This window comes from Neltuma alba, unplaced genomic scaffold (assembly GCF_004799145.2).
Source record: "Neltuma alba isolate B1F8T4 unplaced genomic scaffold, ASM479914v2 tig00011780_pilon, whole genome shotgun sequence".
Classification (NCBI taxonomy): domain Eukaryota; kingdom Viridiplantae; phylum Streptophyta; class Magnoliopsida; order Fabales; family Fabaceae; genus Neltuma; species Neltuma alba.
This window is the reverse complement of record NW_021636403.1, coordinates 17,090-45,075: the sequence shown is the minus strand read 5'-3', so window position 1 is coordinate 45,075 and position 27,986 is coordinate 17,090. Positions and strand designations below refer to the sequence as shown.

Genomic DNA, 27,986 nt, shown 5'->3' with positions numbered 1-27,986 from the left:
CCTCACTAAAGATAAGGGCACTTGTGTTATTGCGGTGTCATCAGCAACCAAAGTTGTCAAGGAATCCATTTGCTCTATATCTTCTTCTAACTTTTCAATCCCTATACAACCTGATAGGATAAGAGTTTTTAGTGACTTTAAATTATAAATACTTCTTGGGAGAGTGAAAAGGCTAGTGCAATCCTTCAAGTTTATTAGAAGGAGTTGATTGGCATGCCCAATAGTAGGATGAACCATGGACAATTTTGGACAATTTTTAAGAATCAACTTTTCAAGATTCGGTAGTTTTGAGAAGTCAGGAGTCTGCATCAAGAAAGGGGAATGACTACAATTTAGGATTTTTAACCTCTCCAATAACTGCAAGAAAAGAACATTAGAGAGAAAATTAGTGAACAAACCCATAAAAAAACTAAATAATCAACCATGAATTCTGGTATTACTATCAAAGGCTAATTCAAAAGCCCAGCATTAGAGTTAAAATAAGCGTGCAGGCAATTAACAGCTTGTAAACCACTTCAATGTTTGGCACGTCTAATAGAAATATTGTTTTACATCTTGTTAAAAAAAAAACCAATTAGAAAACAACAAGACATTGAGTGCTAATGCTTTATTTTAAGGGTTTTATGAAAAAAGAAAGTAAATTGGGGGAAAATTTAGCACCTATATTCAAGAATACTGATGAAGGAAGCTTCATCCAGAAGCTGTTATTAGAAAAGTCTTAATAAAGACCCATCTAGAAGTTACATGGTGAAACAAAATCTAATAATTAATAAAGTTTATTCTTGATGCCAACAACAAAGTATCCATACCTGAGGCTCCCTCCAAACTTGTTTGAGGCTATTGTACTTTAACTCAATAGCAACTAAATTTTTCTGGTAAAGGTTAGCAGGGATGTATTTCAAAGGAAAGCCACGCCAATAAAGCCATCTGAGATCCCTACTAATGTATTTATAGTCTCCATCAAGTTCCACATTACCAAGGCGAAGCAATCTGAGTGCTTTCATCTGCTTAAATGTGTTGGTACAAAAACAATCTTTATTGGTTTGTGACAAATTCAAAGCTAGCCCCTCGACAAATCCTGTACCCTGCAAATAAATAGCATATAAAATTTGAAGTTTCTATCTCTATTATTTATTTACTGAAAGGCAAAATGTAAACCTATGTCACAAGCAAATTTTTAGAGCAAGTAACCAAAGCGATGACTTTTAAAAATACACAATGTCTGCCCAGGAAAAATAAACCACAAGTATACCAAAATGCCCAATTCATTCATGTTCAATTGGCTTCCCAAGCCGTTTTACTTTTTAGAAGGAATGATAAAGATACCGTAGGAAAGTACTTACAGTATGTTTTGATAATACATCATGCACATCTTCATGAAACCATAACCTACTACGCTTTCCAAGCTCTTTAGGTGATTGTTCTCGGATTATCTCCCTCCCCATATCTCGTAACAAATCATGCATCCCTAGCTTATTCTTCTCATCAACAGTTACAAGGCTCCGCTCCACAAGGACACTAATTCCAATGTCTGGGAAAAGACCACAACCATCTAATATTTGTGTGACATCACTCCTATACATCCCAATAAAGAAGCAAGATACATCAAGGAAGATTTCTTTCACAATATCATCACCTAAACCATCAAAACTTATTCTTAGCTTCTTTTGTATCTCATCATTGGGGATTCTTTTTAGTTTGTCCAGTACACTTCTCCACTCTTTCTTCGTCCTCTCAAATAGATAGGAGCCTAGGATTTCAAGGGCTAGAGGTAGTCCTCCAGAATAAGCAACTATATTTCTAGAAAGGTCAATGAATGCCTCTTTAGGACTTAGTTGCTTAAATGCATGCCAACTAAAAAGTTCAATAGATTCACTTCTGTCCATTTCCTTTATTTTATATACATGATCCACTTCAAGGAGTTCGAGCAGATGCCTATCTCTAGAAGTGATTATTATTCTACTTCCTGGACCAAACCAGTCGCGACTTCCAAATAAAGTGTTTAGTTGCTCAACCTCATTCACATCATCAAGCACAACAAGTGCTTTCTTATGGCAAAGAGACTCCTTCAATGTGATTTTTCCTGAATCAATGCTACGTATTACCACCATTGTTGTTTTACTGATTTCTGAATAAAGTTGTTGCTGCAGGCTAATTGGACCATTATCTTGCCCCCATACTTCCCTAATGTTTGAAAGAAAGCTTCTGCTGTCAAATGTTCGACCAATTTTATTATAGATGGCTTTGGCGATAGTTGTTTTGCCGATGCCCCCCATCCCCCATATTCCTAGGAGGAGAACATCATTCATTGAATGGCTTTTTGATATTTTAATCAAATCTTGCAAACGAGAGTCCACTCCTACAGGATGGTTAGCAATAAACAAGTCTTTCTTGTCCAATATTTTACAGACATGCTCAACGATAGTCTTGATATCCTTACTTTCATTCCTAAAGTATAAACAAATTATAACAGAAAATGAGCACCAATAACATAAGCAAGAGTGTAAAAAAAAAAATTGTCAAGCTATTAATGCAACATGCATCAAAATTAGTGCAGACATTATGAACAAACTAGAAACCATAGTGGCAACTATGACACTGCAATCCCCTTGGGACTGGAAATGTCAATATCAAACTTTAAGTAGCAGACTAACATGCAAATATCAAATGAAAGTTCATCATATAAAAACATGATGGCTTTGAGATCAATAAGAAGACAAATACATTACAAAGACCATGCGTTTAAGATATTAGAGTTGAAAACTAAGATCACAAGAGAACATTCAATCAGGTCCACATGAAAAGGCACTTGCAAAACACACAAACAAGCGATTGAACTCAAGGGAACATGGGTGACTTAAAAAAAAATAGAGAGAGAGAGAGAACGGGGGAACAGTATGCTACAGTTCCCTCTTATCAACAAAAACAACATGCAGAAAATTTTCAATTAGGACAAGTCAACAATGTGAGAGGATCACCACAGATCACTGGTGGGGAGAGTGAGAGTAGAGAAAGAGAGATGATGAACCCACAATAAAATGTGAGCCCTGCATCTCTATTTTCCTAACTTTCACCTCTTGTCACTGGAAGGAATCTGAGTTTATCAATTACAAACACTAAGGTTTCATCCGGTTTCAAAATGGATTCCTTAAGGGATGTGACCAAAACAAAGGGTCATTTTAGTACAAAATCAGAAATTGATGGAACGCAAGCAAAATAATGGATATCAAACACTGGTTTATATTAAATATCAAAGTGTTTTTCCCTTTAATGGAATGAAGGGGAGTTACAATAGAAGAAAGCTTAACACAACACTAATCCCAAGGGAGAGATACTAGAACAGAAATAGAAAGTGATGAAGCAAGATGACCGTACTCCCACCCCAACCTGGCATTTGACAGTGCTAGAGCTCTCCTCACCACATTCACAATACAAAATAGGTCCCACTACCATTCAAGATGCCTTTTTGGTTAAAAAGAAGCCAAGAGTAACTAACACAATCCCCAAAACACACTTTAAACAAAAGACAGGTCTAAAACACGCTAGAGCACTCTAACTTGCTGCTTCTTTCTTTAGATTTGTGGGAGTCTTAAAGCACCTTTCCTTTTGCTTTTATTGTCTGGTCAGCAGAGATGACTGTATCAGAAACCAAAAGGGAAAACTCTCTTCTTAAACACGCAACACTTTATTTCCAACAAAGCCACTTGCCATTACCAAATATGGTAAAAATATTTTTTCCAGGGACCAATTACTAAACATACCTTAAATTTTATAGGGAACAAATTGAAGTGAGTGGTCCTTCCTGTACTAAAAATAAATTTTATCTCTTGCTTTTATAGATCACTGCTTAAGTATTAGTCCTTACTTTAAGGCGCAACTTTTAATGCCAGAAAAGAAAATTACAGTGGCAACAAAAATATCAATTTGAATAATTTACAGCATCATGAGAATAAATGACGTCAATTTGACAAAATCCAAACAATAATTTAAAACATAACATAACATCATTTCTACTAATGAAATCGCTATAATTTATTTATTTTGGAAAAAAAACTAGTAAACCAAATTATTTTGCCAACTAATAATGCACTCAATATTTTTTTTTTGGGGTTAGAATAATGCACTCAATATTTGACTTGAAAACTTTCAGTTGCTTGTCAGAACTCCACCCCAGCACATTGATTATATAAAGGTATCAATATAACACTAACTCTTTTAATGTATTGCTGTTATTTTTACTTGTTAGACATAAAATCTTCTCATATACAATATAACAAGCGATTTGCTGGCAAAAAAAAATTACGTGACTAATGGTGCACATTGCAGCAAGAATCTATCGTGTCTCTGTTTAGGCTTAGCAAAACTGAAAGGAAATATATAAACGAAATATTTAAAAATTACTTGGAATTGAGCACAACAAACCCTGCAATGCCCCCAGCTTCACGTAGATCTATCCTCCACCTCGACACTTCATTTTCTGTGGGAGAACTTCTTTGTATAAGATCTCGAAACGCTGCTCCAAAACTTGACATTTGATTACGAACTTCAGACGGATCCACATCATAGAACACAGGCAGAATTACCCGACCTAGTACTCTATAAAATTCCATAATTTTTGAGAGCTCATTGAGACACCATTTAGAACCAGCATAATTCTTGGAGAAGATAATAATTGAAATTGTAGAACGTTCAATTCCACGTGGCAATTCGATTGAGATGTGGTTTCCCCGAGGAAGGTCCAAATCATCTTTGAAAACAAGAATTCCAACATTGCTTAGAGCGGAGTAGAGATGAGAAGTAAAAGATGCCCGAGTGTCTTCACCTCTGAAGCTCAAGAAAACATCGTATTGGGCCCTATCAAATGATTTTTTTAGGCCAAGATCAAATGAATATTAATATCAAAAAGTACAGATTGCAATTGCAATTTAATTTCAAGAAAAATACAATAAAATAAAATATAGACTTTGACAATCCTAATTTTAATATCAGATGATTTAGTTTCAAGAATATATACTACCTCCGGTCTTTAATATAAGACCCTATTTGACTTTTATCTTGATTCTAAATATAAGACCCCAATCCACTTTGTCTCTCATATTCATACATTTTTTTTTCCAAAATAGCTCTTCTAATAATGATAGTTCTAGTCAATACACTTGATTAGCAAGGATATTTTAGGAAAGACAACACCTATTTAGAACAAATAACTAACTCAACTTACTTCCTTAATCTCCTCAAATTAGTCAACTAGCTCTTATAATTAGGACCAGAGGTAGTATATTAAAATCCTTACTGTTTAGGGTTTTGATTAAAAAATTAATTTTCCAGACATTTTATAATTTCAACTAACGGCAGAGAGGCAGAGGTACAATCCTTATCTATCTAGTGCTCTAACTAAATCATCTAGTGGCCGTATAATGACGTGGAATCTATCCATGGCATTCAGGCCCATGTAGTCAACAGGTTTGTTGTTGCTCCAGGGGTGTAATTCAGTTGAACCTTTATACTCCCTTCGTTTTTTATTATAAGAGACATTTGATGCTTATAGCATGTTTCTGTATATAAGAGACACTTAAAAGTTGTATCTACTTTTTTATGTTGATTTCCTATTTTACCCATATTTATTATCTCCAACTCACACTCTCTCTCCCTCCCACTTCTCTTTCTTTCAATAATTTAATTATTCTCTCTCTCCTTATTAATGAGGGCATTTTTGAAAAAAATTATACTTTTTACACATTAATTATTCTTAACTAATTTTAACTATTTTTTTATCAACGTACTTTAGTTGTTTGTCTCTTATAATAAGAAACGGAGAGAGTATTTCATAATTGCACACACCTGATAAAATATTTCGGGATGCTAGTTGCATCTTAACCCTAATATTTCTTAATGATTCTTTTTGTATTTGAAAGTAGACACTTAATCTTCCAATGAATCTCAATTTACAAATTTAAATATATAAAATTAATGTGGATTTTTAAAGGAAGGCTATTTTGCTATCTATAAACCTTGGAGCAGTCTTAGGAAGTCACTTTGCTACCTAGACGTTTCATGGCACGGGACCTCTCATATTCTTTCCCATCCTCTTCCCCAGTCGTGACCGTTAATTTCATCTAAGGGCTTAAAACCAGCTCACTTATCATAGCATCGTCCTTTTACGGAGTTTTTTCAGACTTGGAAGTGCCCGCGATTCAGCCCTTCGATTGTATTATATATCAGCATTACAGCAAAACAGCCATGGCTTCCACCTTCATGAGACACTTTGGGCTTTCTAGCTTTGATCTTACAGGCTCGGACAATCCTAGAGCACTAGTGTCCATATTTGATAAATTTTTCATGAGGAATAAATTGAACAAGTACTGTATCATGGACAGATTGAGATGCAACTTTCTTTGGTTTTAAAACTGAAAAACCTAACTTTTATTTGCGATTGAAGCAAAAATAAATCAAAAAAATTAGTGTTGAAAGAAAGGAAATTAGCAGTCATGATTAGGGAAGAGGATGGGAAAGAATAGGAGAAGTTCTGTGCCGGACATTTCACCTTATTTATAATTTTTGAAGGTGCGGGAGATCAGGGAAGAGGATGGGAAAGAATAGGAGAACTAAGCTCTTCACAATGCACATGATTAATGTTGGTAGAGAAGATAACTTGCATTTCGGAGGCATTAACCTTTAGAGCTTTGGCAAAACATATCTAAACAAGCCTTAATAAGTTATGACCGTCCAATCGAAACCTTTACAATAAGAGTGATATTATCTATAAAGAACAAGTGGGATATTAGGGACCATTTTTTGTGAGACAGAGTAGCTGCCACTCCTCAATCTCCATTTTTTCTTGAATAAGATGGGCCAACATCTTAACTGCAAAAGATCAACACTCAGATTCGAGTAATGTTGTATTAAAATCATTGCTAAGAATCCATGATTTATCAATGTGCTCTCCCAACCTTGAAAGTTCTATCTACAAGTTTTGTCTAGTAAGGACATCCAGTACAACATAAACAATGGTCACACACCATGAGTCTCGCTTACTATTTTCTATTCTTAGATGAAGAAATTGTATGTGTCTTTCTAGAACCTCTACCCTTCAAGCACTTGCACCCTAAAGACACCAAATTCCTTTACTAAATTCTTTAGTGTTAATGAAGATAAAGTCTTGGAAGCCAAGATGAGATATTCATTTCTCACCCTTACTTTTATCCAAACAAGTTTCAAGTAAAGCTAGAAAATCCAAATGATAATGCTTTTGAAGCTCTTGTGGAAACTAGGAGATGACTTCAACCTGTTATCCCTTGAATTCCATATCATGAAATTCATAGGGAAACAATCTCACAAGATGATATGGTTTTGTTGTCCAGCGTTTGGACGTCATCCTTGTTATAAGCTTCCTACTTGTCATCAAGTTCATTTGAGAAATGCATCGTCAATGTTCCCTCATCTCCTTTGCAATTCGGCCCTATCCCAGGTCCACCTGTATCGATATTTTGCATGTGAAAATCATACACCAGACTAGTATCCATCTCGTCTAGAGTGGGTCCATAGTCGGCATATTTCTTGCTAAAAAAGGCTTTTTCACACCAGATGGACCCACTTGGAGAGCATTAAAAGAGTTGCGGACTTTCATGGGTCTATCTATTCTCAAGCTGGGTTCTTTCTCTTTATATTTCAACTTGCTAGTACCCATATTCTCTTTACCTTGTGGGCTTTTCCTCACTTTTATGTTTAGAGCCATACTAATCCAACCTATTTCATTTATTAATTTTCTTTACAAACTTCTTACTTATAGCTCCTTATGATCCTGACAATTTCTCTGTTTTTCCTTTTCTGACTCCCCTAAGTTTATACCCAATTTACTATTAGCCCTTTTCATAATCCCATGATAATTTTTAGTCGCTTCATTCTTGCCTAATCCTTTCATATCTATAGCCACAACTTCTCCATGAAAATCTCACCCAATCAACATGTAAGGCCCTAGGTGATTGGTGGTTTCTGGCGAGACACCTCCGACGAACACATTCTGACTTTAGTCTTCTTTGCCAATCATTCTTCCTTTCTATGTCCTTTTTGTTATCCGCTTTTCAAGTGATTACTATTCATCAACTTCTATTTACTTTGCAATGTCGAGCAATTGTGTTTCTCATGCCCATATAGCCCACATTCAAAGCAAACTTGGTGAAAACCTTCATATGCAATCTGTCTATCCCCTTCGAATGTCATGTATGCTGGGAGAAAAGTTGTTGAAGATCAATCTCTATACATATTCGAGCAAAGCCACCCTTGTCATAGATAAAGGTGGATCTATCTACTTTCAAGGTCTTGCCCCCCATGTTTCTAATCATCCATAGTTATTCCACGTTATGACACTCTACCGACAAGTTTGGTACCCGTATCCAAGTGGCTATTTTCCTTTACGTGTCTAAAGACTAAAGTTAGGTCTCTAATATTGCACCAATAAGTAATGGTCATCAATCATTTAAGGTTCCTTTTGAAAAGCATAATCACGCTCCTCCTGACTTGTTTATTAGACAATATAATAATCATTACTAAGAGGCACAACCTTCATTTGTTCCTAAGGCCTCCACATCCTTTTCACTCAGTCCAAAAGAATGTTCTTTGACAAATGAGCCGCTAGCACTTTGATAATCAAAGAATTCAACCAAAGCTAACACTAGGTAGCATAGCACTCCACCAGCAAGTTTGATATCCGTATCCAAGTGGCTATTTTCCTTTGTATGTCTAAATATTAAAGTTAGGTCTCTAATATTGCACCAATAAGTAAAGGTCATCAATCATTCAAGTTTCCTTTTGAAAAGCATAATCTCAATCCTCCCAACTTGTGTATTAGACAGTTTAATAATCATTACTAAGAGACACAACCTACATTGGTTCTTGGGGCCTCCACATCCTTTTCACTCAGTCCAAAAGAATGTTCTTCGACAAACGAGCCCCTAGCACTATGATAATCAAAGAATTCAACCAAGGCTAACACTAGGTGGTATGCTGCTTGGCAGTTACCACTAACATAAGATATTTACTTTTACTGTCAGAGCTCCTTATTCCTTCTTCATATGAATCATCCTTTCCCTATGTAGCCTCCATGCTTTCGTTCTTCTTTGCAAAGAATGCTTTCTATCCCTTCACAATGTCTTCCTGTTCAACATGTTTCACAAGGAACCTAGAACATCCTGATGAAAGAAGCTTTTCTTTATAAGAGAATGCACCCAAAGAACCAATACCAGTGTCTTCTCTCCTACCTTCCTAATGTCATCTTTTCCAAACACAAAACTCGTTGGCATTAAAGGTCGATCCCAATCGTTGTCTAGCTCTCCCCCTTCCCCTTTATTCCCATCTTCACTCTCTTTACTTTCATTCACCGCCTTTCCGTCACCCTTCGTTCTTTGCTCTCGTCTCTCTTGCTAGTTCTTTTTGGTGCTGCATTTTGAAAAGGCGGCCTTATAGCTGAGATGATTCCTCCATGGCAGCAAGCCACCCAAGACAGATCCTCCATGACAGTTCGGTTAGGTTCACTAACCGAAATGTATATATTTTAAATACCGATCCGAAACCGAACATTAGCTGATAGGCGAACTGAATTAACTGAAATAATATAGTTCAGCTATTCAATTTATTCGGTTTTAGGGCCTTTTGTATTGCAATAAAACTTTCTAGTTATTTACTATATTAGGAACTTAAATTAAAAATATCACTGGATTAGACTGAAGAAACAATAGCAATTCAACTAATATTGGGTTTCTCATATAAAAATTCAATGATTACATGTACGTGTGCAGCTTCAATATTGAAATCCTGGAACAAAATCAAATATATATTTAAAGCCAGATGTCTCAAGGATTTAAGGAGAGATGAATCTTGAGACATGACCGCAAGCTTAACCAATTGTCGAATACAAGGAGATGGAGAGGAGAGTAGAGATTGTGATGCGGTGAAGAATTTAATTAGACTGAAGAAGAAGACTACGATGGGAGCAACTAATCTGTGACTAAATGAGAAGATGGAACTGAAGGAGAAGAATGTGATGGGAGCAACTAAGCTATGAAGCCTGAAGCGGTGTGGGGCGACAACTCATGAGGAAGAAGATGTGGCTGCCATATAAAAGATACTCCCTCCGTTCCTTATTATAAGAGACGAATAACCGAATTACGTTGATCAAAAAAACAGTTGAAATTAGTTAAGAACAATTAATATGTAAAAAGTATAATTTTTTTTCCAAAAATGCCCTCATTAATAAGGAGAGAGAACATAAGAGAAAACAATGGTAATTTATTAAAAGAAAGAGAAGTGGGAAGGAGAGAGAGTGTGAGTTTGAGACAATAAATATGGGTAAAATAGAAAATCAACACAAAAAAGTAGAGACAACTTTTAAGTGTCTCTTATATATAGGAACATGCCATAAGCACCAAATGTCTCTTATAATAAGGAACGGAGGGAGTAATAAATAATCTTACTTTAGCTTCTAGGGTTTAAGATATATTGGGCTAGGTTTAGATACATGCTTGGGCCTCTATGGATATCACTTACTTGTTTCATGTTCTATGTAGAGACATATAAATATATATCTATAGAGACACACACATATATACGTATATATAATATTATATATTGACAAAAAATATTATATATACTTATAAATTTTAGTTTTTCGGTTTGAAACTGAAATTTTTTTTCATTAACCAAATATCAAAATAATCAAAACGGAAAACTGAAAATGCATTTGGTTCGATTTTGTGATCAGTTACGGTTCAGTTTTACTTTCCCTTATTCAAGATGTAAGTGCTAGTTCTTTAATTTTATATAAAATTTTAATTTAGTTTAAGAACTAAATTACAATCGAGTATTGTTTTTTCAATTTAGTATATTACTATTAAACAAGTTTAAATTTAAATTCTTAAACTACATATTCATTTTAATTTATATGTTTATTACATTCATTTGAAATCATTAATTGATATTAAGAGAAGAAAAAGAAAATTATTTCCTAAATTAAATTCAAAAATTAATTATTTTCACTAATTCCCACATCACTATTTGCATAAATTTAGTTATCAAATTTATGTTAAGGCTTAAGATAACGTAAATTTATAGGTTGTTGGCAAAAAAGAAACGTAAATTAATAACTTAATTAATATTTATCATTTAAACAGAACGGATTAAATAAGTATAAGTATTTATCATTAAAGTTTTTAAAAATAATAAACTTCTAAATTTGGATGTTGGAATAATTTTTTCTTTAAAAAAGTATTGTTTTTGCAAATAAAAATTAAAAGAATAATGACAACGTTTTAGGTGTAAATGTTTATTAATGGACTAAAATATACATTTGATTATCTATCTTTAAAAAAATATATTTTTAGTTTTTTAATCGTTTTAAATGATGAGTTTTTATAATTTAAAATTACTTTAAAAATTAAACTCAATATGTTAGTATTTGAAAATATTTTATCAATCTTCAAGATATTAATATCATCACTTTTTGTTAATAAGTTTAAAAAATTAAATATATACTTTTTAAAATTAAAAAATCAAGCTGAAATCTTATTTAAAATTTAAAAAACTAAAAATATACTTTAATCTTATTAATTTATTTATTGGAGGGAAGATAGAAGCACTACCTATTCAGCAGCGGCTGCAGCTTCACTGGCGGCGTCGGCGGCAGCAATGGCGTCGGGGGCGTCCCGTCCACCGGCCCTAACCACTGCGGCGGTAGCTGCTGCGACTGTGACTGCGGCGGCGGCTGCGGCTGCGGCGGCGGTGACCGCCGCAGCGGCTGTGACTGCGGCGGCGGCGGCGGTGACCGCGGCTGCGGCTGCGGCCTCGATAACGGTTGCGGCTGCAGCAGCTGCCTCAGCCATAATCGTCCCTGTTGGAACTTACGATTGAAGGTGGAGCTGCCTTTGTGCGTACGGTCCATTCTTGATCTTTAGGCCTGCGAACATCAATTATTTTCAAAATAGATATTTTAATAATTTCTTTTTTTTTATGTTCTTTTACTTAATTTTAAAAATTTGAAAAGAGGACATCACTGTTTTGCCTTGTTAAAAAAAATAGTTAAAGTGTAAATTCGTTTCCAATATTTTCGCTTAGGACTGAAAATTTTTTAGTATAAATTTGTTCTAAAAATTTAAAATCATAACAACATTAACTTTTATAATAAAAATATGAATAATTAGTGTCACTATTTTAACAGTAAATGATAGTCTTTTAATAATAAACACAAAATTGATACGATTTTAAATTTCATAAGTAAATTTATATAAGAAAAAACTTTTAAATGCTTAACGCTCTAAAATAAAAACTACCGCACTCAAATTTACATCTTACCAAAAAAAAAACCTAATGTCATAGAGAAATCAGCAATTCCTCGATCAATTCTCAGAATAATTGGTTATACGTGTCTTCTTCTCTTTCTCCCTAAAGAAATGCATGCGTTGAAATTAAAACAGCATAATCTAAAAAAGACAGAAGAACAAATGATGCAAATCAAACATAAAGATGAAAGCAAGATATTAGGGCGGAAGCTACCTGTGTATCAAGCTGGGAAGGATGAGAGATTACCACAATGATCGGAGGAAGAAGAAAGAGATATGAGAGGCTTTGGCTGCTTCTAAATCTCACCCCTTCAGAATTTTCTCCAAAAATGTCTGAAATGATGAAGGCTTAGAGAAAGTAGCGATAAGACCAGGAAAGTAAAGCCTTTTCTTTTTAATAAAGTCTTGCGAGGTTGAAAAAGGAGACAAGTGCACTGGTAATAAAGGAAGGAAATAGAGGAGGCGATGGCAGGACGAGGGGAAATGACGTTTTGGGACCAAAGGACGCGCGTGGCGAATCAGTGACGTGTAATGATAAAAATAGTTTTAAAATACAGTTCACACTAATAAAGTAATAAAGATTTTTAATCCAAAAGGTTAATTTGCTTAAATATGCTTACTGAATTTTTTCAAATTTTTCTTATAACTCATTTCCATTTTAGGAGCATGGTTTCAAACCCTTCTATAATCCATTATAAATTTAGGATTTTGCCAAAAAGATTATAAATTAAGGAAAAAATTAATATAATTTTTAATTTATTCTCATTTTGATTTTGATCCTTCAAATTTCAAATTATAGTTTTTTGTCCCTAAAAAGAAAAAATGATTTAGATGAAGGCTTCAAATGAGTAAACCCTTTTACACGGCACACAAGATAGCAAATGACATTACTTATTTGTCATTACTATGCAGGTGTTACGTGACTTGCTTTCTCCAATACTTGAACTAGTTGATTAATTTAAAAATATTAAAAAAATTTGAGAATATTAAAAAATTAGTTAAATTAGTTATTTATAATTTGTTAATTTTGTATATTAGCTAAAACTAAAATTTGTTTAAACCTTTAATATTTACAACTGATACAAAAACTATCTTAAAAAATAGATAAATATAAGAGATAAAATAGATTAAGATCTTATACTTAAAATAAAATTAAATGTTAAACTAGTTTTTATATTAAAGATTGGAGGTGTTTTTTATTTTAATGAAGGTGTCAAACGTGGGAGATAAAGCAGAAAACATTATGAAATTAAGAAGAATAATTTTAAACAAAAATATTAGATGAGGGAAATAATAAAGAATATATTGAAATTATCATACATTTATTGAAAAGAGTAAGGTCTGCTTCTTATCTGTGAAGGGGAGTGCATGCTTTTATGGAATTGATGATGAGATGGTTGTAGCCTGACAGGTGCTCATAAAGTAGGCCCCACCTCTTATCAAGTAGGGCATACCAAAATATGTGCCTCTTTTTCTCAATGAAAAAAAAACCGGACCGGACCGGCCGGTTCAACCGGAAAACCGGTGAACCGGCTTCCAGTCCGGTCTGGTTTGAAGAAGGAACCGGATTCAAATCGAACCGGAACGGACCGGAAAAAACCGGTGAAAACCGGAAAAACCGTTGTGTCGGTGGGTCACCGGTTTTCTTTTTTTTTTTCCCTTCCCTTACCAGATCCCTTAACAGAAAAACTCCATCGCTGTCCTCTTTCTGGAAAGTCGTCACTCTAACTCCTCTTCTCTTCTTGCCTGCGTCGCTATTGCTCTCAGCTTCAGCCACTTCTCATTTCATTACTGTTGCTCTTTTCTGGTAAGGCCATGCTCGAGTTGTTGCTCCCTAAGCTCCATTATTTTCTTTCCTTGTCTAGACAAGTGAAAAATGGAGAAGGACGAAGAGAGTAAAGAAGAGAAGTAAAAGAGCGGTTGAAGGAAGAAACTGGAAAGTGATTGAGATGATAGAACAATACCATACCGTCAGTCTGCTCACTGTTGCACATTGAGAAAAGAAAAAATAATGACATCAAAAAAATTGCTGGAACATGGGAAACCACAACGGTTAATTTAAAATCCAAGCCCATACTTCCTATTTCCTGTGAATAATTTAAATGCGTAGCAGGCTAGTAGCTGTAGCCTATAAGTGACTATGACATAGCGCTGTTCCATTTAAACTTTTTTAAAAGTGTTAGAATGATATGATTGATTGCTTGATTTCCGACGTGTGTGATCTCCCAGTGCTTGGCTTAGATGATTTGAATTTTGGTGTCCTAACACTCGTGCTTTCTTATATTTTTTGGATGATTATTATTTATAAATTTTGTTTTATTTTAATAGAGTTAAATTGTATTATTTTAATATGAACGGTTTGACCACGGTCCGACCACGGTCCGACCAATAACCATTGACCCAATGTCTCGACCGGTTTAATCTCCGGTCCGGTTTTTTGTTCCTTGCTTTTTCTCCTCATTCACGCGGAAAGAGGAAAGAAATTTGACGCTTCATTGTGGCCTCTCAAGTCTTTAGTTGGAATTTCAAGGAAATTGCCCGGATAGCCGAAACGGTACGCCGTTTATTCCGCTTTTATGCTATCCATCAGTGCACAGATAATAAACGTTTCTCTTGGCTCCAATTGACCATAATGTCGTCTCCTACTTCTTCATTCTCTGATTTGGAATTCAATAATTCTGAGTACTACCACGTCCTCTTAACTAGCAGCAATCCCAAAGACTGTGAGAAAACCTTCAAAAAGCTAGACACAGTCTGAAGCTATTTTAATGGCGTGCTTAAAATACAGGTTTTTGAATATGATTAAAAGCTTATCTCTCCAAATTCATATATAATCTTTTAAGCTTATTTAAAAGCTTACTTTATGTTTTAAAAACCTAAAATTCATTCTCACCTACAACATAAAAGATAAGGGGGAAGGAATATCTAGTATCGACAATTGCTTGAGTAAGTAGGAGTAAGAAAAATCAATTGCCTGTTGACTCAAAAAATTTTCTGCAATCAATTTAGGGGGTGTTTGGATAGAAACCAAACCATGGTTTCAGAAGTGCTTTTACGGATTACGAAGTAAATATGTGGAGGAGGTTACCTCGTTTTGCGGAAAAGTGATTCTGAAACTTAGGTTTTGGTTTTGCCAAACACCCCCTTAGTATAACAAAAAGCATTAAAACTGGATTTTACCTTTTAATTTTTGCCCCTCATAAACTAAGACAAGCTCCTCTTACTGATGTTATAATATTTCATTTTGGTATTATTAAAATAAATATACGGCAATTATTACGTTTTAGCAAGAGATTTGAACATGTTTATGTGAAGTATGAATTACATATTTGTTTTCTTCCCATTTAGTAAAGTTGGCATTTTTACGTAGCTCCATGGAATAGAGAAGATATCTCATTTTAGAATACTCCCTCCGATTCTAAATATAAAACCCATTTTGTAGTGTAATTTACACTATAAAATGGGTTTTATATTTAAAACCGGATTAGTATAAATTATCCCACCTTCAAATCTATAACATGTTCACATAAATAACTAATTATAAAACAAAATATATGATGATAAGGTTTTTTTTTCTTCGTCTTTATTTAAACTGGATATTGATATTAATAAGGTATTCTCCTTATTCTTATTTAAATACACAAATACATACTGACGATTATTATTATAAATAAATTAATATATATAATATTTATTTAATTAACTACCGCATTAAATTTTTATTAAAAAATAATGTATGATTATAATTAATTATTTAGAAAATAATTATTTTGATTTAACTCTATAAATATATAAGGTAACAGTTTTTAGATTGAATATATATATATATATATATATATATATATATATAATCAATAACGCACACATACGAACTGGAAAAGCCAAGGAAAGAAGGCAGCCAGGCAGGGGGCCTGCGTGAAGTTGACTAGAGGGGAGGGGGTAGCGTGAGGAGGGGAACAAAGTTAAAAAAAATATCTTCAGTTAACTTTCAATAAATTGTTAACTTTCAATATTAACTTTCAATAAATTAAAAAAATTATTTAAATTAATTATTTATAATAAAAATGAGTTAATTTTTGTCAAATATCTTTTTAATTATGACTACTACTGAATGAAAATTCTCTTGATATATGTTATTAATAAGAACGTTATAAATAATAAATTATAAATTTGATAGCCAAAATAGATTAGGATTTTATAGTTATTATCACTGTCCTGATAAAAATTTTCATGGTATAATATTTTGGTTTTTTTTTAACTGTTTATAAGTTTTTGCTCAAAAAGCGGATCTTCACTAGCTTGTTTCTTCGCTAAGACGCTAATTGCTCTCCCTAGAAAGGTTATTAATGAGTAGGATTGAAGTTTTTTATTGTTTTCTTTCTTAGTTTTTTCATATAAGAATTTATTTTTTCATGAATAAAGTATACATTTGGTTTTTTAACTTTATATAAGGTTTCAGTTTAGTCTCTTAACTTTAAAAAATATACTTTTAGTCATTTAACCATAAAATTGTTAGTCTTAAATGATAATTTTTTATGACAATCATGATTACTTTGAAAATTAAACTTAATATATTAGTGTTTGATAATATTTTATCAGCATTAAAAAGCTCAATATCATCATTTTTTGTTAATGATTGTAAGATTAAAAAAGCTTATTTTTTAAAATTAAGAGAATAAAATGAAACTTTATATAAAGATAAAATACTAAAAGTATAGTTTAGCGCTTTTTTATTAAGTGAACTCATTTGATTGGATAAAATACAAAAAGAAACTTATATTTTCCTAGTATGAAAAAACAGTGAGATTAAGGATTTGTTTAGTTTCTTTTTTTGAAAACAATTTTTTGTTTTAAAAAAAAACTTGTTTGACAATTTGTTTTTAGTTGATTGTTTTCAAAAAAACAATACTATGTTTTTAAAAACTGAAAGTAATCTTACTTTAGTTTCTAGAGTTTAAGATATATTGGGTTAGGTTTAGATATATACTTGGGCCTCCAAGGATATCACTTACCTAGTTTCCTGTTTGATGTAGAAACATATAAATATACATCTATAGGCACCCATATATATATATATGTACGTATATATAATATTATATATTGACAAAAAATATTATATATACTTATAAATTTTAGTTTTTTGGTTTCAAACTGAAATTTTTTTCATTAACTGACCAATAACCGAACATCAAAATAATCAAAACAAAAAAATCAAAAATGCATTCGGTTCGGTTTTGTTATCAGTTACAATTCGGTTTGTTTTTTCCTACCCAAGAAGTAAGTGCTAGTTCTTTAATTTTATGTAAAATTTTAATTTAGTTTAAAAACTAAGTTATAATTGAGTATTGTTTTTTCAAGTTAGTATATTGTTATTAAACAAGCTTAAATTTAAATTCTTAAACTACATATTCATTTTAATTTATATGTTTATTACATTCATTTGAAATCATTAATTGATATTAAGAGAAGAAAAGGAAAATTATTTCCTAAATTAAATTCAAAAATTAATTATTTTCACTAATTCCCACATCACTATTTGCATAAATTTATGTATCAAATTTATGTTAGGAGTTAAGATAACGTAAATTTATAGGTTGTTGGCAAAATAGAAACGTAAATTAATAACTTGAACAATATTTATCATTTAAACAGAATGAATTAAATAAGTGTAAGTATTTATCATTAAGGTTTTTAAAAATAATAAATTTGGATCTTGGAATAATTTTTTTCTCTAAAAAAGTATCACTTTTGCAAATAAAAATTAAAAGAATAATGACAACATTTTAGATGTGAATGTTTATTAATGAACTAAAGTATACATTTGATCATCTATCTTTAAAAAATATTTTTTTAGTTTTTTAATCATATAATTGTTAATTTTAAATAATGAGTTTTTGTAATTCAAGATTACTTTGAAAATTAAACTTAATATGTTAGTATTTGAGAATGTTTTATTAATCTTCAAGATATCAATATCATCACTTTTTGCTAACGGTCTTAAATTTAAAAAACTAAATATATACTTTTTAAAATTAAAAATCAAACTGAAATCTTATTTAAAATTTAAAAAACTAAAAATATACTTTAACCTTATTAATTTATTTATTGGAGGGAAGATAAAAGCACTACCTACTTAACGGCCGTGGCGGATTCCTCAAAGGCGGCATCGGTAGCGGCTGCGGCCTCGGCCGCGACACCTGCCGAAGCGCCGACTGAAGCCTCATCTGCAGCACGAGCTGCGGCACGTGCAGCCCAGCACCTGCCCCTGCTGCGCTGGTCCAGAATGCTTGTCTTTTTTGTTTTTTTCCCCGAAAAGGTCCCTGGTGGTACTGGTAGTGGCTTTCATCTGTACGGTCCATTCTTGATCTTTAGGCCTGCAAACATCAATTATTTTCAAAATAGATATTTCAATAATTTGTTACTTTTTTATGTTCTTTTACTTAATTTTAAAAATTGAAAAGAGGACGTCACTGTTTTCCCTTGTTAAATTATAACAACATTAACTTTTATGATAAAAATATGAATAATCAGTATCATTCGATAGTCTTTTAATAATAAACACAAAATTGATACGATTTTAAATTTCATAAGTAAATTTATATAAGAAAAAACTTTTAAATGCTTAACGCTCTAAAATAAAAACTACCGCACTCAAATTTACATCTTACCAAAAAAAAAAAAACTAATGTCATAGAGAAATCAGCAATTCCTCGATCAATTCTCAGAATAATTGGTTATATGTGTCTTCTTCTCTTTCTCCCTAAAGAAATGCATGCGTTGAAATTAAAACAGCATAATCTAAAAAAGACTGAAGAACAAATGATGCAAATCAAACATAAAGATGAAAGCAGGAGTTTAGAGCGGAAGCTACCTGTGTATCAAGCCGGGAAGGATGAGGGATTAACTTATTTACCAGAGTGACCGGAGGAAGAAGAAAGAGACATGAAAGCCTTTGGCTGCTTCTAAATCTCACCCCTTCAGAATTTTCTCCAGAAATCTCTGAAATGATGAAGGCTCAGAGAAAGTAGCGACGCGGCCAGGAAAGTAAAGCTTTGTCTTTTTAATAAAGTCTTGCGAGGTTGAAAAAGGAGACAGGTGCGCGGGTACAAAGGAGAGGAAGGGGGTGTTTGGGTAAGATAAAAAACCATAGTTTTAGAAGTACTTTTACGATATACAAAATAAATATGTAAAAAAATTTATCTTAATTTACGAAAAAAAATACTTCTGAAAAGTGATTATTGGGGTATCCAAACACCCAAGAAATAAAAAAAGAGCAGGAGGCGATGGAAGGACGAGGGGAAATGACGTTTTGGGACAAAAGGGCGTGCGTGGCGAATTAGTGACGCGTAATGATAAAAATAGTTTTTAAAGCACGTTTACACTAATAAAGTATTACTTCTAAGTTTTAATATAAGAGTTAATTGACTAATTTAAATAGATTAATAAAATTAATTAAATTTTTGTAACAAATAAGTGTTGTCTTTTCAATATATCCTTACTAGTCAGGTGTATTAGTTAGAACTATCGTTATTACAAAAATTATCTTAAAAAAAGAATAAATATAAGAAACAAAATAGATTGGAATCTTATATTTAGGATCAAAATAAAAGTTAAATAAGATCTCATATTAAGAACTGGAAGTAGTAATAAAAATTTTAAATCCACAAAGTTAATTTCCTTAAGTATTTTCACCGAAATTTTTCAAAATTGTCTTAAAACTCATTTACATTTTAGGTGCTTAGTTTCAAACCCTTCTATAATCTATTATAAATTTAGGATTTTGCCAAAAAAAGTTATAAATTAAAGAAAGGATTAATATAATTTTTAGTTTGTCCTCATTTTAGTTTTGGTCCCTCAAGTTTCAAATAATAGTTTTTGGTCTCCAAAAGAGAAAAATGATTTTGATTTTTATTAAATTATAGGAACTAATGTTTTAAATGAAACAAAATTTGAGGGACCAAAACTTATATTTTGAATTTGAAGAACTAAAACCTAAATAAAGACAAATTTAAAGGATTAAAAATTATATTTACTGAAAAGGAAACATCAAGTTTGTGCAACTTGGTCGATGAATTAGTAATGCTGTGTTTGGTACATGGGAGTGGAAACTAGAAAAATGAAAATTGAATTAGAATCCAGATTTTGGGCTATTTGGTGTCCCCAAATCTAGTCCTTTGTATAATCTGATTCTTTCATATATAGCCTTGAAATCGATTCCACCATTCCCCACGGAACTAGCTGGGGCGTATTATAAACGGATGTGCTAAGTTCTTGCCTCTTGAGTCTTGACTAGGGAATACAGACATGAAGATATACATGTGTGGTAAAAGTCTCTCAAGCCATATTTTTAAAATTTTTAAACAAACTAAACAACAAGAAAAAGGAAAAAAGGGTTGAGTGCTTCAATAACTCAGATATACACTAGGTTTGTATGAATTCTCAAATATAATATTAACATGTGCATATATTTAATTTAATTGTATGAAATAAAAAACATATAGTAGTATAGCTCAAAGAGGGAAAGAAATGCTTGGCCACAATGGAAGTAAAATATAAATGACTCAGCCTGAGTTTCCAAGATACGGTGCAATATTAAAGACTGATTAATTTTCTTTAAAAAAAAAAACTAAATTTAACAGAGCACAACTTTTCAAGCTGAAGTTCACATATTTTAATATTTAAAGTCCAAATAAATAATACTATCATAATTTCTTTTACTAAACACGTTGGCCATCTCGTCTTTATGCCTATAATCCTTGTGGTGCAGTGCTGACATCCATGCCCGGATTTTATACTGCAACCTATAAAAACAGTCTGTGTGAAAGTTCTCTTACGTCCCATTTTTTCAACTTTTTTTTTTCCAAAACAACAATTTTAAAGCTGGTCATGTGTATTCTAGCCACAATTTCAATTCACATACTCCAGGCAAAGACGTGCCTCGGTTGTCCCCCCCCCCTTTCAGAAGATGATAGCTCCCCTTGTCTTTATCATAAAAATCTTTTACAAATGTTTCATAATGTAACACGTGTTATTGTATGAAATTAATCAATTGGCCTAACATTAAATTTTACAAAAGGGTCGGCATCGCATTGATGGTGAACGATTATATTCCTTTGATTTTAAATATATTAATAGGAGTTAATCGATGGGTTCATTTTATCTCTCATATTTTTTTAATTTTTTTTCAAACTAATTTATTTTTAACTTGCAAATTGATATATACTATAACATCATATAAGGGCTTCTCAGAAACATCATGTCAGTTTTGTTAGAATTTAATAATTTATTTAGCTTTTCTAATTTATCTAGGTTTGTTAAATTAAGTATAAGAGAGCATCATTTTGAACCTCTATTTGGATTTGTGAAATGCAATGAATTAGAAAAAGGAATGGAATAAAAAATTAATTTTTTTCAATATGAAAAATCATCTACTCTGCCCATATACTATATAAAGAAGCGAAGCTTATTTCATAAGCCAATTGAAACAGAATCATAACAAAATTACAACCTGTTTGGATAGAAATAAAGTCATAGTTTTAAAAGTAATTTTATCATATACGAAATAAAAAAATATTTGGGTGGAAACTAAATCATATTTTTAAAAGTAATTTTATGGTATACGAAATAAGTATATAAGAAGAGTTTTATCTCTAACTTGTGTGAAAGCATTTTTGAAAAATAGTTTTTGCGGTGTTTTCAAATATTAACTAAATATATGAAAAGAGCTTCGTCTCAACTTTTATGCAAATATTTTTTCAAGTGATTCTGAAATAGTATTAATCTTCGTTGATATGTTTGTTAAATTCATCTTGAATTAATATTAATAAGTTAATAAATAAGAGAATTTGCTCAAAAAGAAATAAATAAATAAAAGCCACCGAGACTAAGATGCCACCTTACCTAATCATAAAAATGAATGCCTAGTTTTTTTTATTTTTTATAATTATTTGCCCAGCTCCGTGCGCAAGCAAATTTACTGATAATACCAGGAGATAATAATCTGGCTAGAGCCAGCAATTGACAAGCTAATTAGATTAATGCTACAATAATATATTCAAAAATAAAAAAGTAATAATTATGAACTTTAATTTTTGAGTCCTGGATTTCTTTCATCTATGGATTGATAAATCTTAGTTATAAACTCATACTTAATCATATATTTATTATTAGGATGTTTAATAAAATATTAATGCATAAAAATTGTCGGAAAATCTAAAATTTTAAGATGGACACTAAAAATCAAAGCAGATTTAAAAAATTGAGAGACACAAATGAGTGAACCCTTTTATCTGACAAACAAGATGGAAATGGATATTACTTATTTGTCATTATCATGCGCATGTTATATGCCTTGCTTTCTCTAATACTTAAACTAGTTGGCTAATTTAAAAATATTTAAAAATTAGTTAAATTAATTATTTATAATTTCTTACTCTTATCTATTAATCAGAATTAAAATTTGATAAACCTTTAATATCTACAATTGATACAAAGACTATCTTAAAAAATAAATAAATATAAAAGATAAAATAAATTAAAATCTTATATTTAAAATAAAATTAAATATTAAACTAGTTTTTATATTAAAGATTGTGGGTGTTTTTTATTTTAATGAAGATATCACACGTGGGAGATAAAGCAGAAAACATTGTGAAATTAAGGAGAATAATTTTAACAAAAATATTAGATGAGAGGAAAAAACAAAGAATATATTGAAATTAGCATACATTTATTGAAAAGAGCAAGGTCTGCTTCTTATCTATGAAGCAGAGTACATGCTTTAATGGAATTGAAGATGAGATGGTTGTAGCCAGCTACCACCTGACAGGTGCTTATAAAGTAGGCCCCATCTCTTATCAAGTAGGGCGTACCAAAATATGTGGCTCTTTTTCTTCTCATTCACGCGGAGAGAGGAAAGAAATTTGACGCGTCATTTTGGCCTCTCAAGTCTTTAGTTGAAATTTCAAGGAAATTGCCCAGATAGCCGAAACGGTACGCTGTTTATTCCGCTTTCATGCTATCCATCAGTGCACAGATAATAAACGTTTCTCTTGGCTCCAATTGACCATAATGTCGTCTTCTACTTCTTCATTCTCTGATTTGGAATTCAATAATTCTGAGTATTACCATGTCCTCTTAACTAGCAACAATCCCAAAGACTGTGAGAAAACCTTCAAAAAGCTAGACACGGTCTGAAGCTTTTTTTTTTTTTTGGTAATACAGTCTGAAGCTATTTTAATGGTGTGCTTAAAATACAGGTTTTTGAATATGATTAAAAGCTTATCTCTCCAAATTCATATATAATCTTTTAAGCTTATTTAAAAGCCTAAAATTCATTCTCACCTACAATGTAAAGATAAAAGGGAAAGAATATCTAGTAACAACAATTGCCTGAGTAAGTAGGAATAAGAAAAATTAATTGCCTGTTGACTCAAAATTTTCTGCAATCAATTAAGTATAACAAAGAGCATGTAAAACTGGATTTTAACTCCTAATTTTCGCCCCTCATAAACTAAGACAAGCTCCTCTTGCTGATGTTATACAGTAATATTTTATTTTGGTATTATTAAAATAAATATACAGCAATTATTACGTTTTAGCAAGAGATTTGAACATGTTTACGTGAAGTATGAATTACATATTTGTTTTCTTCCCATTTAATAAAGTTGGCATTTTTACGTAGCTCCATAGAATAGAGAAGATATCTCATTTTAGAATAGTCTCTCTGGTCCTAAATATAAGACCTATTTTGTATTATATTTAGGACTGGAGGAGTATAAATTATCCCACCTTCAAATCTATAACATGTTCACATAAATAACTAATTATAAAACAAAATATATGATGATAAGGTTTTATTTTTCTTCATCTTTATTTAAACTGGATTTTGATATTAATAAGGTATTCTCCTCATTCTTATTTAAATACACAACTACATACTGACGAATGACGATTATTATTATAAATAAATATATATAATATTTATTTAATTAAGTGCCGCATTAAATTTTTATTAAAAAATATAATGTATGATTATAATTAATTATTTACAAAATAATTATTTTGATTTAACTCTACAAGTATGTAAGGTAACACTTTTTAGATTGAATATATATATATATATACTCATCCGGTCCTTAATATAGAACCCAATTTTTGAGTTGGTTTTGGTTCTAAATATAAGACTCATTTCTCATATTTATCAATTTTCTCTAAATTACCCTTATGAATACTCCATCAACCATAATCAAGTAAAAGAGAGAGAGGGGGTATTAAGAAAGATGATTATGGTGTTTTAGGAGAAATGTATCACTTTTCTTATAATTAACTAACTTACTTAACCTCTTTAATCTAATCAAATTAATTAAATAGGTTTTACATTAAGGACCGAAAGAGTATATATATAATCAATAACGCGTACATACGAACTGGAAAAGCCGAAGAAAGGAGGCAGCGGGGCCGCGTGAAGTTGACTCGAGTTGGGGGGGGTAGCGTGAGGCGGGGAGCAAAGTTAAAAAAATATCTTCAGTTAACTATCAACATTAACTTTCAATAAATTTAAAAAAATTATTTAAAAAAATTATTTATAATAAAAATGAGTTAATTTTCGTAAAATATATTTTTAATTATGACTATCTTCGAATGAAAATTCTCTTGATATATGTTATTAATAAGAGTATTATAGATAATAAATTACAAATTTGATAAACAAAGTAGATTAGGATCTTATAGTTATTATCACTATCCTGATAAAAATTTCTATGGTATAATATTTTGGTTTTTTTACTGTTCATAAGTTTTTGCTCAAAAAGCGGATCTTCACTAAAAGCTTGTTTCTTCGCTAAGACGCCAATTGCTCTCCCTAGAAATGTTATTAATGAGTAGGATTGAAGTTTTTTATTGTTTTCTTTCTTAGTTTTTTCAAATAAGAATTTATTTTTTCATAACTAAAGTGTATATTTAGTCATTTAACTTTATGTAAAATTTTAATTTAGTCCATTAACTTTAAAAAGTATACTTTTAATCCTTTAACCCTAAAATTATTAGTCTTAAATGATAATTTTTTATAACAATCATGATTATTTTGAAAATTAAACTAAATATGTTAGTATTTAGTAATATTTTATCAGTATTAAAAAACTTAATATCATCATTTTTTGTTAATGATTGTAGGATTAAAAAACTAAAAGTTTATTTTTTAAAATTAAGAGACTAAAATGAAACCTTGTGTAAAGATAAGGTACTAAAAGTATAGCTTAGCCTTTTATTATTAAGCGAACTCATTTGATTGGATAAAATACAAAAAGAAACTTATGTTTTCCTAGTATGAAAAAACAGGGAGATTAAGGACTTGTTTGGTTTCTTTTTTGAAAACAGTTTTTTGTTTTTAAAAAAAAAAACAAAAAAACTTGTTTGACAATTTGTTTTTAGTTGATTGTTTTAAAAAAAAATAATATGTTTTTAAAAACTAAAAAACCAAAATAAATTTTACATGTTTTCTTGTTTTTGTTTTTGTGTTTTTTATTTTTTTGTTTTGAAAAATTGGATAAATCTTATTCTCTTCTTTTTTACTACCTAATACTTATTACTACCGGTGATAACTATCACTTGTCAAAATGTAATTTTGTATATATTTTTTTCAAATGTGATTTTTTAAAAATTATTTTCCAAACAAAATTTTTTTGTTTTTTGTTTTCAAAACTTATCCTTAAAAACAATTTTATAAAATTATTTTGAGAATAAGAAAACAAAGAACAAAAACAAACACCACTCCTGAGATACTCTAGCCATTGGGCTTTTTTTTCTGTGAAAAAGTTCTAATCACTTTGAATGGTACAAACGTGAAAACATTTTATTTTATTATTTTTTTAAAAAATAAACAACAGTAGAATTTCCCCTTGCGTACTATTAATAATGAATTTCTCTGCAATACCAAGCATTGGTTACTTTATAAAATATATGAGTGCATTTGAAGTATTGTTGCCTTTAATTATTGTTGAAAAAGTATTGATAAGAACAGTTTGAGAAGAAAATTAATAAATGTAAGAAATATTAAATCATATAGTAGTAGTGGCAGAAGCAGCAAGAAGATAAACTTTTCCAAAAAAAAAAAAAGAACTTAAATGTGTATGGAGGGCCAATATTTCTTTTACACACATTATACCTTTTCGTGTTTTTTTGTTTTTTGGGACTGAACAACTCTTCGTCGTTTTAATCTAACATTACATCGCAAACTGACAGGAGCAAAATCAGTAGCTGCCTGGCAAACATAGATCTTTACATGTTGCATAATAAGTCGTTTCATGATCTACCATGCCATCATCTAGTAGGGTTATCACTTCCTGTGAGGGAATTGCTTGAAATTGTGAGTTGGAGATACATTTGGTGGGATGATACGATCATATTCGAAATGTGGGGAGATGAAGGTATTGGCAACACTTCGATTGCCAAAGCTATTTATGATAAAATTGGTGCCAATTTTGTGGGTAAAAGTTTCCTTTCAAATATTGGGAATTTACCGGGGGGAAATCTCGAGAAGCAACTTGTTTCAAATATATCTGAAACTGAACTTGATGAGATAGATGTTTCTTTAAAAGATGAACAGATTTTTGAAGTAATCCGCGGAAGAAAAGTCTTGGTAGTACTTGATGATGCATATAATGGGCGTAAACTTGAGAAATTATTGGGACATGTGAAATGGTGTGGTAAAGTGAGCTTGATATTCGTTACAAGAGGGGCAAAGTATGTCAGTGGCATTATCTACAAATTCTCTGTTGACATAATAACATATGAAATGAAAAGGTTAAATAATGAGGAGTCTCTTGAGTATTTTTGCTTGCACGCATTTAAGAAATCTACTCCAATAAATGAGTCTTGGGATTTTTCAGAGCTAGTCATCAAATATTATGATGTGAAGGGCTACCATTGGCTCGGCTCTCTTTTGCATAATAGGACAAAAAATGAGTGGAAAAATATGATGAATGACAAGGCAGCAATTCCCCGTGGTCTAATACGCAAGAAACTCAAAAACGATTGTTTCGATTTTTTAGTTTTTAAAAGTAAATTTCTATTTGTTTGTTTTTTAAAAACACTTAACTAAAAGTAAATCGTCAAACAATTGTTTTTTCTTTTTTAAAAAAACCATTTGTAAAAAAACAAACAAACAAGTCCTTGGTTTTTCTTCTCATCCCCTCCTCCCCCTCTCTTCTAAAATTGAGAACTTTTGCCTTTGAAGGCTATGGGCATGCATTAAATTTCTAAAATTATAAATAAGATTGAATCTGCAGCTTCCCACTTACATGAAAGTATCCACGTCACTAAACTATGAGCCTTTTTTTCCCAAAAGGAAAAAAAGTATAATTTCAACAAAAATTGACAAAAAAAAGTTTTCAAAAAACTATTTCTGAAGTTCAGAAATGCAGCTGACTGAAATTAACATTATGACATTATAATAATGGGTAAGTGTTTTTATGGAATTGCAGGAAAGAATTATTGTAACGAGCCACGCTGAAGTGAAGTGCCTAGGCAAGGATTCAACGTTCAGAAGCAAGTGGCCAAAAATGAACTATCATAGCCACCTCATGATCCACCGACTGGGAAAGATAAATGGCTAAGGGGTCTTTTTCACATATGTCCCTTCTAATTTTTCTTGCCATG

The 27,986-nt window shown here is 31.4% G+C and overlaps 1 protein-coding gene across 1 annotated transcript in view; it reads right to left on the bottom strand.

The window, feature by feature from the left end:
- Nucleotides 1-6,323, bottom strand: part of LOC114717868 (uncharacterized) — a 70,190-nt gene extending 63,867 nt beyond the window's left edge. Inside the window, exons 1-5 of the mRNA XM_028903090.1 lie at nucleotides 6,229-6,323; nucleotides 4,402-4,854; nucleotides 1,344-2,448; nucleotides 810-1,085; nucleotides 7-357 (exon numbers count right to left, since the gene is read on the bottom strand). Coding sequence (XP_028758923.1) covers nucleotides 7-357; nucleotides 810-1,085; nucleotides 1,344-2,448; nucleotides 4,402-4,854; nucleotides 6,229-6,323 — 2,280 coding nt within the window. The remainder of the gene's footprint in view (nucleotides 1-6; nucleotides 358-809; nucleotides 1,086-1,343; nucleotides 2,449-4,401; nucleotides 4,855-6,228) is intronic.
- Between the last annotated feature and the right edge of the window lie 21,663 nt (nucleotides 6,324-27,986).